The following is a 17,148-nucleotide window of genomic DNA, read 5'->3' as shown; positions in this document are numbered from 1 at the left end:
TCTGTCAGCAGCAGAGCTTATAGGATTGCTAATACCACATTTACTCAACTATAAGAAAACAATGAATATAAGATGACCCTTATTTTGTAAAGGTTTCATTTAACACATTCTGATTAATCAACCTCATAAACTGCTTTACTAACAAAGTATCTGAAGATCTACACAGAAAAGTTAACACTACAAGTCGTCAACTTAATTGTATTTATTGACTGTGCACGTTTTGGTAGACTAATAAAATGATAAATAATTTACACAGGTTCTCATCTTTATAAGCTATTTCTTGGTTTGTATCTAAGCCAGTAGTTTGTACCCTCTATATTTCTTTAATAGTAATGCTAGTAATAATCGTATCACCAGTAGAGCTCATATATTTAGGTCCTTAAAATCAGGAAATATCTTTTTATGTTTTAATCATACGGTATACTCCTCCTGATTATTTAGGGCGGTGTGGAGGAGAAGACACAAGAACAATTCAGATATTTTAAAACATGTATTTGAAATGATGTCTACTGGACAGGTAGTAGCGGCAGCTGCCAATGTCTGCACACACTACGGCGCGGCTTGGCGCAGCTGTCCTCCACATCTGGTCCAGCTTAGCAGCCATTGCTGCTCCGAAGTGACTGCCAACCCAAGCTGCCATGTGAGACACACATCCTATTTTTTTTTCTTTATTTTTCATGCACAAATAAACAGTAAACCAGAAAATCTGCACACGAATAATCGCAAGCACACTCACTGTACTTTAAATATATGTCAAGAAAGTACACTCCTGGAAATTGAAATAAGAACACCGTGAATTCATTGTCCCAGGAAGGGGAAACTTTATTGACACATTCCTGGGGTCAGATACATCACATGATCACACTGACAGAACCACAGGCACATAGACACAGGCAACAGAGCATGCACAATGTCGGCACTAGTACAGTGTATATCCACCTTTCGCAGCAATGCAGGCTGCTATTCTCCCATGGAGACGATCGTAGAGATGCTGGATGTAGTCCTGTGGAACGGCTTGCCATGCCATTTCCACCTGGCGCCTCAGTTGGACCAGTGTTCGTGCTGGACGTGCAGACCGCGTGAGACGACGCTTCATCCAGTCCCAAACATGCTCAATGGGGGACAGATCCGGAGATCTTGCTGGCCAGGGTAGTTGACTTACACCTTCTAGAGCACGTTGGGTGGCACGGGATACATGCGGACGTGCATTGTCCTGTTGGAACAGCAAGTTCCCTTGCCGGTCTAGGAATGGTAGAACGATGGGTTCGATGACGGTTTGGATGTACCGTGCACTATTCAGTGTCCCCTCGACGATCACCAGTGGTGTACGGCCAGTGTAGGAGATCGCTCCCCACACCATGAGGCCGGGTGTTGGCCCTGTGTGCCTCGGTCGTATGCAGTCCTGATTGTGGCGCTCACCTGCACGGCGCCAAACACGCATACGACCATCATTGGCACCAAGGCAGAAGCGACTCTCATCGCTGAAGACGACACGTCTCCATTCGTCCCTCCATTCACGCCTGTCGCGACACCACTGGAGGTGGGCTGCACGATGTTGGGGCGTGAGCGGAAGACGGCCTAACGGTGTGCGGGACCGTAGCCCAGCTTCATGGAGACGGTTGCGAATGGTCCTCGCCGATACCCCAGGAGCAACAGTGTCCCTAATTTGCTGGGAAGTGGCGGTGCGGTCCCCTACGGCACTGCGTAGGATCCTACGGTCTTGGCGTGCATCCGTGCGTCGCTGCGGTCCGGTCCCAGGTCGACGGGCACGTGCACCTTCCGCCGACCACTGGCGACAACATCGATGTACTGTTGAGACCTCACGCCCCACGTGGTGGGCAATTCGGCGGTACGTCCACCCGGCCTCCCGCATGCCCACTATACGCCCTCGCTCAAAGTCCGTCAACTGCACATACGGTTCACGTCCACGCTGTCGCGGCATGCTACCAGTGTTAAAGACTGCGATGGAGCTCCGTATGCCATGGCAAACTGGCTGACACTGACGGCGGCGGTGCACAAATGCTGCGCAGCTAGCGCCATTCGACGGCCAACACCGCGGTTCCTGGTGTGTCCGCTGTGCCGTGCGTGTGATCATTGCTTGTACAGCCCTCTCGCAGTGTCCGGAGCAAGTATGGTGGGTCTGACACACCGGTGTCAATGTGTTCTTTTTTCCATTTCCAGGAGTGTATAAATATTTAATTACTGCTGAACAAATGAAATACACAATGAGATTCACCCTCGAGTTGTCCATCACAAATGACTGACAATCATCCCAAAACACTGCCATATACTGGAAAAATTGCTCACACTTATATATATCCTCTTCTTGAAAGCCATCTTACACATTTGAAATTTTTCACACAGTTTGAAACCAACTTCTGTTTTCAAACACATGTCAGGATTTATTTTGTAGTTTTTGGGCTGTAGATCCACTAAAACTTATTTTGGAATTCTGAACAAGTTTAAATGTTTTTGCAGGATTCTTCCCTTTTCAAGTTTCTCAATTGTGCTGCTAAGGAAACAAGTTAGCAGATATACTGGTCAAGTCATTTTTAACACTATCTCTTAACACTTCCTGAAGGATTTCAACTTAAGTTGTATATCTTTGTCCAGTACATTAAGTACTGCAGAAAAACATCCAAACTGATTGCACAATACTGGACTGCAGAGAGCCAAGTTGCCCACTGCATTATTACTGGGGGTGGGGTGGCAGTTGTATATTGGGATTTTTAATATAGGAATTCTCGTCCGCTTCAATAAACTCTCTTTTCCATTAAAAATCAATTAATCCACTTTAGGAAGTACTACTCTAATTTCTTCACATATTCTGTGTAAACCAAGTGCAATGCGTGTAACATGGATCATTTTAGGATAACTAACATGACCTGCCCCTGCCTCCTCCATATATGGTGTAGTATCTGTTACTATCAGTAAAACATCGTCAAATCTCTCAACACCTAGGCAAAAAATCTGCATTGCTTCATTAAATCGTCTGACAACCATCACTTGGTTTGCAGTACTAATTTTTTGCCTTGTTAGAAGAAAACATTCCCTCAAAATCACTTCAATGAAAATGACATTCCAACTTACTGCCAGTAGAGTCTGAAGTTTTGTCTAACATAATCCAGATTTTCTCATTTTCATACACAGAAAATTTGGGAGATACTTATTTTTCCTCAAGGCTGACACTTCACGAGTGTCTAGATTTGAATGTTTAGAGAGAAACCTCCGTAACACTGGATTATTTACCTCAGACAGAGGTATGATGGGTGACAAATTCCCTGCATCAATCTTCACAGTAAACTGAAAACTTATCAGGTCCTACGGAAGAACCTGGAAATGACTCACTATCTAGAGGTTGTTTTTTTTAATCAGGCACGAAATTGCAGCAGTGTTTCCTCGCCCACCATATGCTGTGTAATTTGAAATCACTTCACAACCTTCACTGCTTTCCATCATGGTTGGCAGAACAGGCTGCATCCATCAAAACTAAAATTATCCTTAAATTCTGCAAAATACTGATGTAGATGGTAACTCCTTGTTGCTCTTACTTCAGGCAGTGTAGTATCACCTTCCCTCCACAACAGAAATGAACTGCATGCAAGAGTAGGGAGGAAGGTGAGACACGTGATGCAATATGGCTAAGGACAAAGAAATCCCCAGCTTCTATGGCGAGTGGAAGTGATGATACAAACATGGCTGCAAGCTGATAAGCAGAAACAGAATAACATACACATTGCATTTTGAGCAGTATCTCCTTGTTCAAGTAAACCAAACTAGAAATGAAATAAACTGAAAGATTTATCAATATGATGAAAAGGATAGATTGCTACTCACCATACAGCAGAGATGTCGAGCCAGAGACAGGCGCAACAAAAAGGCACTAAACACACATGCTTTTGGGCAGATGGCCTTCTACTCTAACAGACAAAACGCGTGCACACACACACACACACACACACACACACACACACACACACACACACACACACACAACCACTGCATCTGGCTCAACAGCCACTGTAGTTTTTCATCAAACGCCACAGGAAGTATATGAGCTAGTGTTGTTCTTTGTCACAACACCAGTCAACCCAACAATGCTTCGCAATTGCTAAATATGTACTGAAACTGAATATACACTGTTGAGGGAGTGGGGTGAGTGGAGGTGGGACGTGAAATTTTAAAATAAAATAAAAAATAATAAAAGTCTAGTAATGAAATTTCAGGAATACATTTGTCTAGGTAACATATTTAAATGATTAACACCACAATGTCATGGGTTAATGTAAGCACTGCAAATAAGAAATGCTGGTACATTAATAATATATACAACTACCAGAATGTTGAATGCAAGCATGCAAATGTGCATGCATTGTGTGTTATACAGGTGATGGCTGTCAGTAAGTGGAATGGAGTTCAATGCCTGTTGCACTTGGTCAGTGCAGGGTTAATATTGGATGTGGATGATGCTGGAGTTGTCTAACCATGTCCCGTATGTGCTCCACTGGAGACAGATCTGGTGATCAAGCCGGCCAAGGCAACATGTTGACACACTGTAAAGCATGTTGGGTTACAACAGCAGTATGTGGGCAAGCACTATCCTGCAGTTAGGGTGCATGGATAAACAGAAGAATGCTGCTGCTTTTCATACTAAATTGCACCCAAGACCATAATTCCACGTGTAGATCCAATGTGCCTAGCACACAGACAGGTGGGTTGCAGACACTCAACTGGTCTACTCCTAACCAACACACGGTCACCACTGGCACCGAGGCAGAACCAGTTTTTGTCACAAAACACAACAGACCTCCAGCCTGCCCTTCAATGAGCTCTCACTTGACACCACCAAAGTCACAAATGGCCCTGGTTTGGGGTTAGTGGAATACACACTACAGGGCATATGGCTCAGAGCTGTCCCTGAAGTAACTGATTTGTGACAGTTCATTATGTCACTGTGGTGCTAACTGCCACTCAAATTGCTGCTGCAGATGCAGTATGACAAGTCAAGCCATACGCCGAACATTATAGTCTTTCCTCTCAGTAGTGCCACGTCACCATCCAGAACCCAGTCTTCTTGCGACCATTCATTCTCGAGACCGCTGCTGCCAGCAGTCCTGTACTGTGGCTACATTCATACCAAGTCTTTCTGCAATACTGTAGAAGAAAAATCCAGTTTCTTGTAGTTCTATTGCAAGACCCTGATCAATCTCGCACCTTTGTCGTCTTATAGGAATTCTTGAGTAACATTAACTCACCACATCCACTCCCAAAGTACAGCATGTATATAAAGCAAACCTGATTCACATCCTCATAGTAGTGCCACTCTTAAGCAACTGCCATGAAATTTGAATAGACGCGTTCTTTCAGATATAGAAACACACCTACCAACTTTAATATGTATCGCACTACTTCCTCATGGTGTTACAATTTTTTTATTTTTTTAATCAGTGTATGTCCTAATCTGGGGTACCCACAAGAAATGCAATAGGACACAAATTTCAATTCTTCATTACCGCTTTGCCTACTTTGAAGTTATGGAACTATAAATTATATGAACCATACAGAATAGGAGTCAAAAGAATGCTTTGTTTTTTTTTGTTTTTATTGTTTTAAATACTTTTTAAATTTTGTATGCAGAATAAAATTATGAAACCTCTGAATACATAGGTTTTGTTTAATACTATGTGGTAAAAATATGAACCGTTTTTTTCTGAACTATAAAGTTTTTGAAAGGTCAACATACAAGAGACCATGTGAAAAACACTTATTGTAAATCAACTGTAATACGTTTGAATGTCTCACTTCGTGCCTGGTTTACTGTTATTGTAAACGAAACCTTGCTTGGGAACTGAAGTCATTTAAAATCAATGGGTAAATTGGTTGGGATCATTGGTATACAGGGAATGAGAATGACCACTCCAGCTGCTGAACCTGTGAGGATAGTAGTTTCAATGACATTATTTTGTATAGTTTTAATTTGGGAACAGGTAGCATTACAAAGTTTGTTTCAGACAATTCAGATTGAAGAGCAGTATTCTAATTATACGCCGACATGCCATAAACACAACTTCTCTAATATTCAGGTTTTCTGTTACAACCAACTACGAGGAAGAAAATGAAGCCACACATTTTTACACCACAGAAAAGCATTTTCTTTCTCACAGCCAGTTTTAACAAAAAAAACAGTGCAACGTTGTTTAAAAAATATATACCCTATGCCTGATTGAATGTTTATTAGAGTATTGGTCAAGAACTTTGAGATGTTTCCTAATAACATTTCCCCTTTTTATGTGAGTAGAGATAAGTCTCTCTCTCCAACACCCACATATACCAGACTGTACTTGCTTTGAACTTCCCACCATATACAGTTGGAACATCCCTCCATCACCAGCACGTACATTCAGATAACTTTAATCGCAATGCCTTCATTGTGTTACTCTTGTGTTATATATGAATGACCTGCTTCTCCAATTAAATCTTTTTCTGCTTTGGTTCCCTGAAAATTAGGTGAGTAGAACAGGTATTCTTTCATTTATTCTTTGTCTAGTGTCACATATGAACATTTGCTTCTGTGACATCAAAGTTTCTTCCTGCTGAACAATTGTTTGTGGCATGTGGTCCATGAATCACCATTAACATAAAATTAGTATTTTGTGTGTGTGTGTGTGTGTGTGTGTGTGTGTGTGTGTGTGTGAACCACTTACGGAGCGTGAACTTTTACATACGTATTTCTCAAGAGATCACAGCTGGGTTTTGCATCCATTACTGATCACTAGAATTTACTGTTCTTACAGCACTGACAATAAAACTGAATAAGAACAAATATTATCTTCTTGGCTCCCTAGTGCTGACACAGCAGAAAACCAAACAATTCAGATTAACTTGGTTCATGAGTTGTTGCCAGGTTTTAACGTCAACAGTGCTGTGGACCAAAAGCGATCTTAGTACTGTAGCTGAATTTCTTGTCTCATTTGTTGTTTTGCTTTTCGAGTGTTCTGTGGGAATGTATTTATGGTATGAGGAGCAGCCAAATGAAAACCAAACACCTGCCACAATGGGAGCATGGAATGGTGCCATTCAAAAATTAATCACCAAACGTGTTAAGACATTTATCCCTCTGGGAGATGAGACGATCAATTCCTGTTATGTAGAACGTGGTTGGTGCTGATGGATCTACAATATCATCCGCTATTGCACTTCCTCGCCTGACAAACTGATGTCCATACACCATTCTTCAGGTTGTTAAAATATGTGAAATCATACACTGAAAGACCTGGGCTGTACGGAGAATTTTGCAGTGTTTCCCAATAAAATAACTGAAGCACACGTTTGTCCAATTGGTAGTGTGGGGGCAGGTACCATTATACAACAGGATGATTCCATCTGACAGTATTCCTGCTGATTTTACTTTATTGCAAGTAGCACTTTCTGCAAAGTGTCTTCATAGCACTATGCACTGATTGTGGTTCCATGCTCCAAGAACTCGCCAAGCAGCGGAAGCATGCTGTGCACGATAATGTCCACACGTCACACTGCCAACAGTTCGATGATCACGCTTCAATGATTTTGTTGGAAAACTGACTCCTCCGTAAGTCCGGATGTTTCACTGTGCGATTTTCTTGTCTTTGGTGACCTAAAGAAAGACGTACATGGACATCAGTTTCAGTCTAACGAGGAAGTGCAAGAGTGAGTACATGTGTGGATCTATCAGTGGCCGACTGTGTTCTATCCAACAGGACTCTACAGTCTTATCTCCCAGTGGAATAAATGTCTTAACAAGCTTGGTGATTAGTTTCGCATGGAACCATTCCACTATTCCATTGTGGTGGATGTCCAGTTTTCACCTGACTGCCTCTTATAAAATTAATTTCTTTAGTGTAGAAATTTATACTATTCTTTAGTACCTGTCCATTTGTAGTGCCAGTTCAATTCTTATTATATTTTGTTTCGGGGAAAAATAATTTTAAGCAAAGTAGATGCAACAGACAAAGGATGCATTCCCATAGCTGGTAGCATGACAATAAATTGCTCTCCAATCCCTGTCCAAACACTTCTTCTTGTTCATGCTAGTGCGTGGCCAAATTGCTACCAAGCCCCCTACTGTTGTTCTGCAATTGTCAAAATAAACTGTGGCATAATCTCAACTACCACATGTTCATCTGTGAATGTAAGATGACCCCTTAATTAAGCTATTACACGACTCAAACATTTGCCTTAACAATCAAGGTTTAATCTGCTAATATAAGGTAACTTTTTATTTTTCAGAGAACGAATTTGGGGAAAAAAAGCCCTTGTCATAGTAGGGGAAATAGGGCACATCTATGCTGCATATAAGTAATTCAAGATGAAGACAAATACTGAAAACTGAGCAAATTGTAGGTTTCTCCACCTTCAACACTGTACAGTCACTAGATTTTACAGTTCTCACTGTCATGAGAGCTTCCAGACTACTTAAATTTGACGAAAAATTGCACCCACTAGAGTGAACTGCTGTGGATAAGTTGGCGACACAACTCTCAATCAACTGTCATAGGTTGCCACAGAGGATAGACCAGCTACAGCGAATGTAATGATTTGGCAACTCTACATCAACAGCTATACTATCCAAAAACATTAACCCCCCACATTTACCAAAACAATTTACTTTGGTTCCTTGACTTAATTTAACTGTAGAATATCGACTGTAGCAGGATAAGACACTGTCCCTTGTCATATCCACTCACCCAGTGATTGTATTCTGGAAAGGAAAAAAATTGTTTCTTTGCACAAAAATATTAAAAGGAAAAACTTGACACTGAATGTCTGTGTTGTTGCTCGGGGACGTGCTCAAATAACTTCATGTCTGCAAGAAGCAATATCTAAGTTCTGGCACAAATCAATTTTTCCAGAAATAATCACTGTGTATTTTCCGGGGCTGAAAAGTACAATACCCCTCCAAACTCCCTGCCCCATTTATATAAACGAGCTACTGGAAACTGTTCAGTGGTAGTAGGTGCCTCAGCACTGGACAGCACAAGCACAAGGCACACTTTGTTCTTGTCATGTCACGTTTGCTTTTCTATAGTGATGCCTTGACGAGACAGTTCACGTATAAAATTACATAGTTAGCTTTCCCTGTGAGAGTTTGCAGTCAATTCTTCAGTTAATAATATTAGGATGAATAAGACGTGTGCCTGCTGTTTGCAGATGCAGGAGGAGCTGGTCACAGTTGGTGAGCGGCTGAAGATGCTTTTGGCTGCAGTCAGCCATTTTCAGGCTGTTGCCTCAGGGTGTAGTGGTGGCAGAGAATTTGGTGCTTAATATTGGCGCCTTGGGTTTCACCTGTTTTGTCCATGGGATGTGCCACAGAGGCATCTTGCAGTGTATCTGACATGGGGAGGATCCATTCTCACCACCGTGGGTTTGTAATTCACTCGTGTCGTTCAAGGTGGGGGAGTGGGGGAGCCACGGAGACTCACCAGCTGGCCTCAACCATGGACTGGTGGCTGCTCTTTCATTAGAGAGTAGAGTACCACCAGGCACACAGATATATGAGTTCACTAGTTATCAGAAGCTCCAATGTTGGTGCATTTGGAGCCCCTTACGGAAATGAAGTGTCCACAACTGGAAAGAAATGCAACGTATCTCAGCTCGAGGGGCATCATCCAACATGAGGAGCAGGCCCTGCCTGCAGTTGTCTGCAAATTGTGGCTCACATCAACCAATGACGAATGTCGCTTGGGTCCTGAGGTCATCCTCAGTTTGGATGGGTGACAGGGGTAAGTGACGAAGACTGTTATCCCTGCTCATGGGGCCCAAGCAGAGTTCAGAATCTACAGCACCATTACCAGAGTTGATTGAGGTCACTTGATTTGGAGCGGAGTGAAGGGTCTCAACCAAACACTCCATCAGTTCTGTGACAGTCTTGGCTACAGATTTCTGGACCTGTGTTATGGGGTGGAGAATTGTAGGATTCCTCTTGATAGGTCAGGGGTGCACTACACAATGGAGGATGTCCTCTGATGAATGCTTGCCAATGAACAGGGGGCAAAGTCAGACCGCACAGAAAGTAAAGACATCTCAACTGTCAAAATTTTAACAGTAAGTTGTCAAAGGGCTCATAAGTAAGTTCATGAATTTACTGCCCTCCAGGAAAGTTGTTGCACTCAAATTATTATCAGAACAGAGAACAGGTTCAAACCCAAAGTAGAAAGGTCCGAAATATTTAGCGAGTCAAAGAATGTATATTGAAAAGACAGATTAGATGCTATAGGAGGTAGTGTGTTCATTGCTGTTGACAAAAATATTGGTATATTGAGGTCAAAATTGAGTCTGACTGAAGTTATCTGGACACGAGTAGCATGTCTCTGAACTCAAGTTAATTGTTGAACTTTTTACACTCCCCCGCCCCCCCCAATTCCACCATAACATTTATAGAATCATTCAAAGAAAGTGAAAATGTGGAAGTATCCAGATCGTGCAGTATTACTTGAAGGCGATTTTAACCTGCCGAATATAGACTGGGACATTTATGGATTCACTGCAGCTGGTACTGACACACACTACTTTTGAACATATTTTCTGAAGGCTGCCTTGAACTACTAGTTACACAACCTGCACACAGTGGAAATATTTTAGACCTTGTAGACGCCTGAACAGGCCTGACCTTATCGACAGTGTCTGTCGATGCTTTTATAGTGACAAATGTTCCTGAAGTCAATAAATCCAATAAGAGTGCTAGGAGAGTAGTTTTGATAGAAACAGTGGATAAGGAGTTGCTAGCATCCCACTTTGACAATGAAAAGACCTCATTTAGTTCCAATATGACAGAGGAATTATGAGCAATGTTTCGACTGACTGTAAATCACACTCTGCTGAAGTATGAGCCAAGTAAGTGGATTAAGGGTGAAAAAGGACCACTGTGGTTTAATAACAAAATTTAGAAAATGCTGAGAAAGCAGAAACTGTTGCACTCTCAGTTAAAAAAAGAATGCACCAAAGGAAACAGGCAAATACTGGTAGAAATTGACACATCTGTAAAAAGACCAATGTGCAAAGCATACAACTACTTCCACCTTCGTGCCTTAACAAAAGATCTTGCCGAAACCTGACAAAATTCTGTTCCTACGTAAAATCACTAAGCAAGTATAAGGTTTCTATCTAGTCACTCACTGATCAGTCTGGTGAGACAATAGAAGGCAGCAAACGGAAAGCAGAAGTTTTAAATTTCAGGTTTAAAAAATTTTTCACAAAAGAGGATAGCACAAGCATACCATCATTTGACCATTGCACAGACTCCTGTGTGGATGACATATAGGCTCCCCTGGCATAGAGAACCAACTGCAAGAGTTGAAAACAATTAACCCTAGGATGCCTAGGGGGGGGGGGGGGGGGGTTGTTGAACCCACAATTTTTGATTTCCCCTGCTTTTGCCCAAGTAACTTTCATACTACATATTCCCTTTGAGTTATTGTTTGTTGGCTATTTTATGAAACGTTAGTGTCAATATATTTTATAGAAAATTCCTGCTTTGAAAGAAAACATAAATAAACTTATGGGTACAACATATTTGTGTAAGAGAAGCTAAAACAAAGAAGCAGAAGTACAACAATCTAAGTAAACCAAAACAGTATTGTGGACAGTGTCATAAACATGTGTGTAACACACATTCAGAAAAAATTGTGAAGTGTGTCTCTTGCCTTGAAGTTGCGGACTCAAGAGTAGTCTATTGTATATGAACACATCTGTATTTTGTTTTGTAATATGTCAATTTTTATTCACTCAATCCAATATTTATAACAATTAACAACATTTATAAACCGATGCCTTAGTTAAAATACATAAACCATTTTGATAGTTGTAATTTTTCGTCAGTAAACTTATTTAATACCTGTGGGCTCTCCGAAACCCCCCCCCCCCCTTAGGCATCCAAGTTAGAAAAAAAGGCTTGGGCGTCCTAGGGTTAAGATGCCAGGAAAAGATAAATTCCCAATTTGGTTTTACAGGGAGCACTCTACAGCATTGGGCCCTTCCTTAGCTCACATTTATCGTGAATCTCTGTCAGTGCGAAGTCCGAAGCAACTGGACTGATACCCCTAAAATCTATTTGCTGCAGAATTCTAGAACATATTCTGAAACAGAAAAGCTTCTGTCCACATATCAGCACGAATTAAAAAGCATCACTTGTGCAAAACTCAGCTTATCCTTTTATCACATATCATCTTACAACCCTGAGGCAAATTCCATATTGCTAGATTTCTGGAACGCGTTTGACATGGTAACCCATAACAGATTGTTAACGAAGGTTCAAGTGTAACGACTGTGTTCTCATATATTAAAGTGGCCTGATGACACTAAGTAATAGAACCCAATAAGTTATCCTCTATCGCGATTGTTCGTCAGAGACAAGGATATTGTCAAGAATACCCAAGGGAAGTGTGATAGGACTGCTCTTATTCTCTACATACACGAACGATCTGATGGGCAGGTTGAGCAGCCATCTGAGGCTGTTTGCTGACGATTCTGTGGAGTATGGGAATGTGTCAATCAGACGAGTGGGAAAAAAAAAAAACTTTTACTGTTCAAATACTGCATGGGTAGTGTGCTGGTTGACACAGCTACGACAATTAAATATCTAAACATAACACTGCAAATCAATACAAAATGGAACAAGCACGGAAGCACAGTAGTAGGGAAGGTAAATGATTGGTAGAGTTTAGTCTGATTTGGCTGGGTCTGACAGTCTGACTACTGATGGCAAATTGGACACCAGAATGTGAAAACCAGGTTATTGTGCTGAAAATGGGGACAGGAAATACTCTAGTTTCAGCAACCCTGAGGGGGTCAGTGGGAAATGGATAAGAATATCGTGCTAAACTTGTGAGGTGGGAAAAAAGTTGCCACGAAGGAAACGGGTGAATACGGAGGAGCTGGGGAAGTGGAGAGACACATATCTTTTAATGACAACTTAAACTGCAAAACTTTTCCAACACAGAAATATTTCTGACCTTTTCCTTCTCATCAGCTGTATGAAAAACTCCTATGGCTAACACAAATAGATTATTTAACGATGGGTGATAAACCAAAGATTGACATTTATACTTACTTATTGTTTGGGTTAAATACCATCGCCAGAAGATCCAGTAATGGAAACCAGTCCTGTGAGAGTTTTACAACACACAGTTCCACCAAACGTTCACAGTTCTGATAAATACAATGATGAATATTGAACTTCCAACTATTTACTGCCTCATCTGTCAATATCTTTGTGAAAGAGACAGTCAAACCTTCACGGAAAAACCGCTGGCATGCTTCACTATGTACATCTAAACCTGCAGAAGAAAAATAGTATCAAAATTTTTGTTGATACTGTAATACACACAGACAAAATCAGTTGTACATCCCTTATAGCATTACAAGCAAGAATTATTACATATCACAGGTATCATTTAATCTGAATCAAGCTTCAGTTTGTACGAATATCACTTTATTCTCTTCCAATAAGGATTCAGTGACCTTCAAATGTCAATCTGCGACTAATCTTATTCACCATTTTTTATCAGTATTTTTAAGAGGTATTATATTTTAATGGCAAACTGCAAATCACAGTGTATGAATGAGAAATCAACCTGTGACCTGCATTCTTTTCAGAAAAATTATCTAGCCATCAATGACACTTAGGTTTCTGTTGAATAGAGACGTCAATAAAGAAGGCACCTTATTAAATGGTATGTTTCACACATGGCTGAAAGTAGATGAAGGTGAGTGATACCCAAACCACTATATACAGAAAACAAAGTCAAATTTCTGTTCATATTTGTATTTTCAAGAATAGAATATTGCAGTGGGATGCTTCTGCAGACACGCACAATTGTTAGTGGCACAGCCCCGCACTGTTGGAACACGTACCAATGATGTTGCATCCTACACAAGTGTGATCAAGATTAGAAGTGACCAAAGCCTTTGTAGCAACAGAGAAGGTGTTGGAGTGGCTGAAACTAACATTACAGAAAGGCACACAAAAGATGAATACTAACAATCAGCACAGCAATTGCCAGCTTTTCATCATACGTTTCACAATGGAAACCTGAGTCACTCCTTAAACTGTGGTATTTACAATTTTTATTTATTACCTTTAGGTCCAGTGAGCAGCAAGACCCAAAGCTACATATCTGAGCAATACTGCTCAATGACGCTTACCTTTAACAGAAATGATATAAAATTATATGTGGATGTGCAACAAATCCTGCATGCAAATTGTTACATCCCAGCTGAGTCAACTTCTCTGTGAAAGACCGACATTGAGATTGTGAGGAGTATGTACAGAGTACATTATTTACAACCAAGGCAGCAGTCTCCATAACAATGTTCTGCTATTTTGTAGCTTCACTACAGGTGATAAATGGTATGTGTGCACTTATGTTTGGAAATACTAGGTTCCTGAATCAACATGCTGTTACGAGTGCCTGTAAGCACTACTAAACATGTCTGGTTATATTACTGTTAAAATTCCTTGTCAAAGATATGATTAACCCCATTAAAAATTAATTATAGGCTTCCAGTTCACACAACATGTTTACAAATTCATACTATAAGCTGTAAATTCTTACGCCTCAAATTGTTTAAATCCTGTAATTGTTCTATCCCACCTTCCTTGTATGTATGCAGCAGTTATCACCAAATTTACTGAAACAAGACCACCATTTTCTTCTGGCTCACAATTCCCCACAAATGTCACAGCAAAAATTCAGCAGCAAAACAACTATATTCATTCATTTTATAGCTGTACTTTGAATGTGAAGCTTTGCTTTTAAGTCTAGTAACTCACCTTTTCTGCACAGATCTATTGATGCATTCAATAGCACCTCCAATTCTTGTTCAGGCAACACAGGAACTACCCAACGTGGGCTGGATATCTTTTCTTCAAGCATTGCCAGCTTAGCATGAGGAAAATCAGGCTCTGGAATGCTTCCATCTTCAGAAGCTATTAGTTCCGCAGGGAGCTGTATTTGATGCTGCGGTAAGATTTGCTGAGGTGATGGAAGTGGTGGAGGCTGTTGCTGCTCTAATGGCAAAGAGTCATTGCTTCCCACCACACCAGTTTCAGGAGACAACTGCATAGTACCCATGCTGACAGGAGGAACAATCTGTGGCTGCTGCAACAATTTAAATTCATTAAGATCTTTCCACACACACACACACACACACACACACACACACACACACACACACACACACACACAGGGAGGGAAGGATTTACTCTTAATAATTTCATCATCATTCTGTCTATGATTAAAGAAGAAGGTTATTCCAAGACATTATAACGAGAAAAACACACAGTAGCAACTTTATCCAAATTAACTGTCAAACTCCATTATATAAGCACACAAACAGTAATATCAGTTACCAAACCACATTTCGTACAAGTGACATTGTTCAAATCATAACTACACACAACCAACTCCTGTACTGTCCAGACTGAGAGCCATTAGGTCTCCACAGTGATTACTCCTTGCATCAATTATTTGGTTCACCAAGCCTCCAGTGGCTGGTGACATACTACCTTACGAAGCAGAAGTAGAACATGGAAGTTAAGAAAGGCCGTAACATTTTTAACATAAAGACAACTGATTCAGGAAAATCAGGCTCTGCTATGCTATCTCACATCTAAGTCTCTTAGAAATGACTAAAAATCTTCACTGTAGACATTACATATAACGGCCCCCTTAGAAAATTCCAATAGTCATTATTCCGCACAGAATTTTAAAATATTCTGCAACCCCTAAATGTTTTTTCTTAGAAAATGTCTACATGAAAGACATAAAATTCACACAGATGTGCACATGTATCACTCTCCCATAAACTCTGTGTGTGTATGGAGAGAGACCTCAAAACACACCATATAGTGCCCGAGATTCTTATCTTATGGCCAGTCATATGTGGACAACCACCAGCCGCAAGACATCCACTGCTGCCTCGAGATCTACTCCAGCCTCTATGGTCTTCACCTGTATACATCCAAGTTTCCTAATGTCATAGCTGTACCGAGGCAGACCTTTGATTCCAAGAGACATGACCATGTCCACACCAGTCTGTTCCCTGCATATTTGTTTTCTCTGTCTCTGCTTGCCATTTTCCATTTTCAACAAGCTTCTCTCCCCTGATCACTGAGTGGCTCTCAGTTTTCAGAGACAAATACTTTCTCAAAATTTGAGTACCACACAAAGTGGTAATTCATACTCATTGCTGTGTTCTATAATTTCATCATGACTTGCAAACAGTCTACTGTACCATATCCATTTCTGAAGCCAATGTGCTCCTTTGTCTGACAAAATCAATGCTCCCTGCATCATCTTCAGACTTGTCTTTGCTAGTTATCGGGGGTCCGTTTGAAGTGGGACTCATTATTAAAAACAATTCTACTCCAGTCAATAAAATTCCAGAACAAAGACATGTCTGGAGGTGCCCAGGATGGCAGTGAGATATCAACCTGACTGTGGCCCACCATACTGCCCAACAACAAGGAATGTTGATCTGGGGAACCATTTCTTTCACAGCAGGACCCCTTTGGTTGTCATCCGCAGCACCCTTACAGCACAGCGGTACTTCGATGATACTGGGCTTACATTTCAGCAAGATAATGAATGCCCTCACAGATGGCAAGAGTTCCTACTTCTTGTCTTCGTGCTCACCAAACTTTACCTTGGTCAGCAAAGTAAACACATCTCTCCCCATTTGAGAAAGTTTGGAGCATTACAGTTAAGGTCCTCCAACAGTTTAGGGATTTTGACAATTAATGCACCAACTGGACAAAATTGGCACAATACCCCTCTGGAGGATGTCCAACAACTATCAATCAATGCCAATCAACTGCTTGCCAGAGGTAGACCAACACATTGCTGACTTGCTCAATTTCAAAGCTCTTTCTCTTGAATAATTAATCCAGCTATTCTGATTTGTTTGTCTGTGCACATATATCACCTCTACCCATTTCTGTCCCATTTGGATAATTGCTTAGTAGAGCATCTTTTTTTGTCTCAGTTTATTATATTTGTTTTATACTATATATTTTTTATATAAATTTAACCTTTTATATAAGAATGTAAAATGGCTATGTAAACCATTAGATGATGCTTTGGCATTTGATGCGGTTGATAGGGAAATACTAGA

General features: G+C 40.9%; 1 protein-coding gene across 1 annotated transcript in view; it reads right to left on the bottom strand.

Annotated features, from left to right (window-relative positions):
* Positions 1-17,148, bottom strand: part of LOC126163053 (probable ubiquitin carboxyl-terminal hydrolase FAF-X) — a 331,505-nt gene that overhangs the window by 286,497 nt on the left and 27,860 nt on the right. The window contains exons 3-4 of the mRNA XM_049919945.1: positions 14,807-15,134; positions 13,085-13,310 (exon numbers count right to left, since the gene is read on the bottom strand). Coding sequence (XP_049775902.1) covers positions 13,085-13,310; positions 14,807-15,134 — 554 coding nt within the window. The remainder of the gene's footprint in view (positions 1-13,084; positions 13,311-14,806; positions 15,135-17,148) is intronic.

Source organism: Schistocerca cancellata, chromosome 2 (genome assembly GCF_023864275.1).
Source record: "Schistocerca cancellata isolate TAMUIC-IGC-003103 chromosome 2, iqSchCanc2.1, whole genome shotgun sequence".
Classification (NCBI taxonomy): Eukaryota; Metazoa; Arthropoda; class Insecta; order Orthoptera; family Acrididae; genus Schistocerca; species Schistocerca cancellata.
This window is presented reverse-complemented; position numbering and strand designations above follow the sequence as displayed.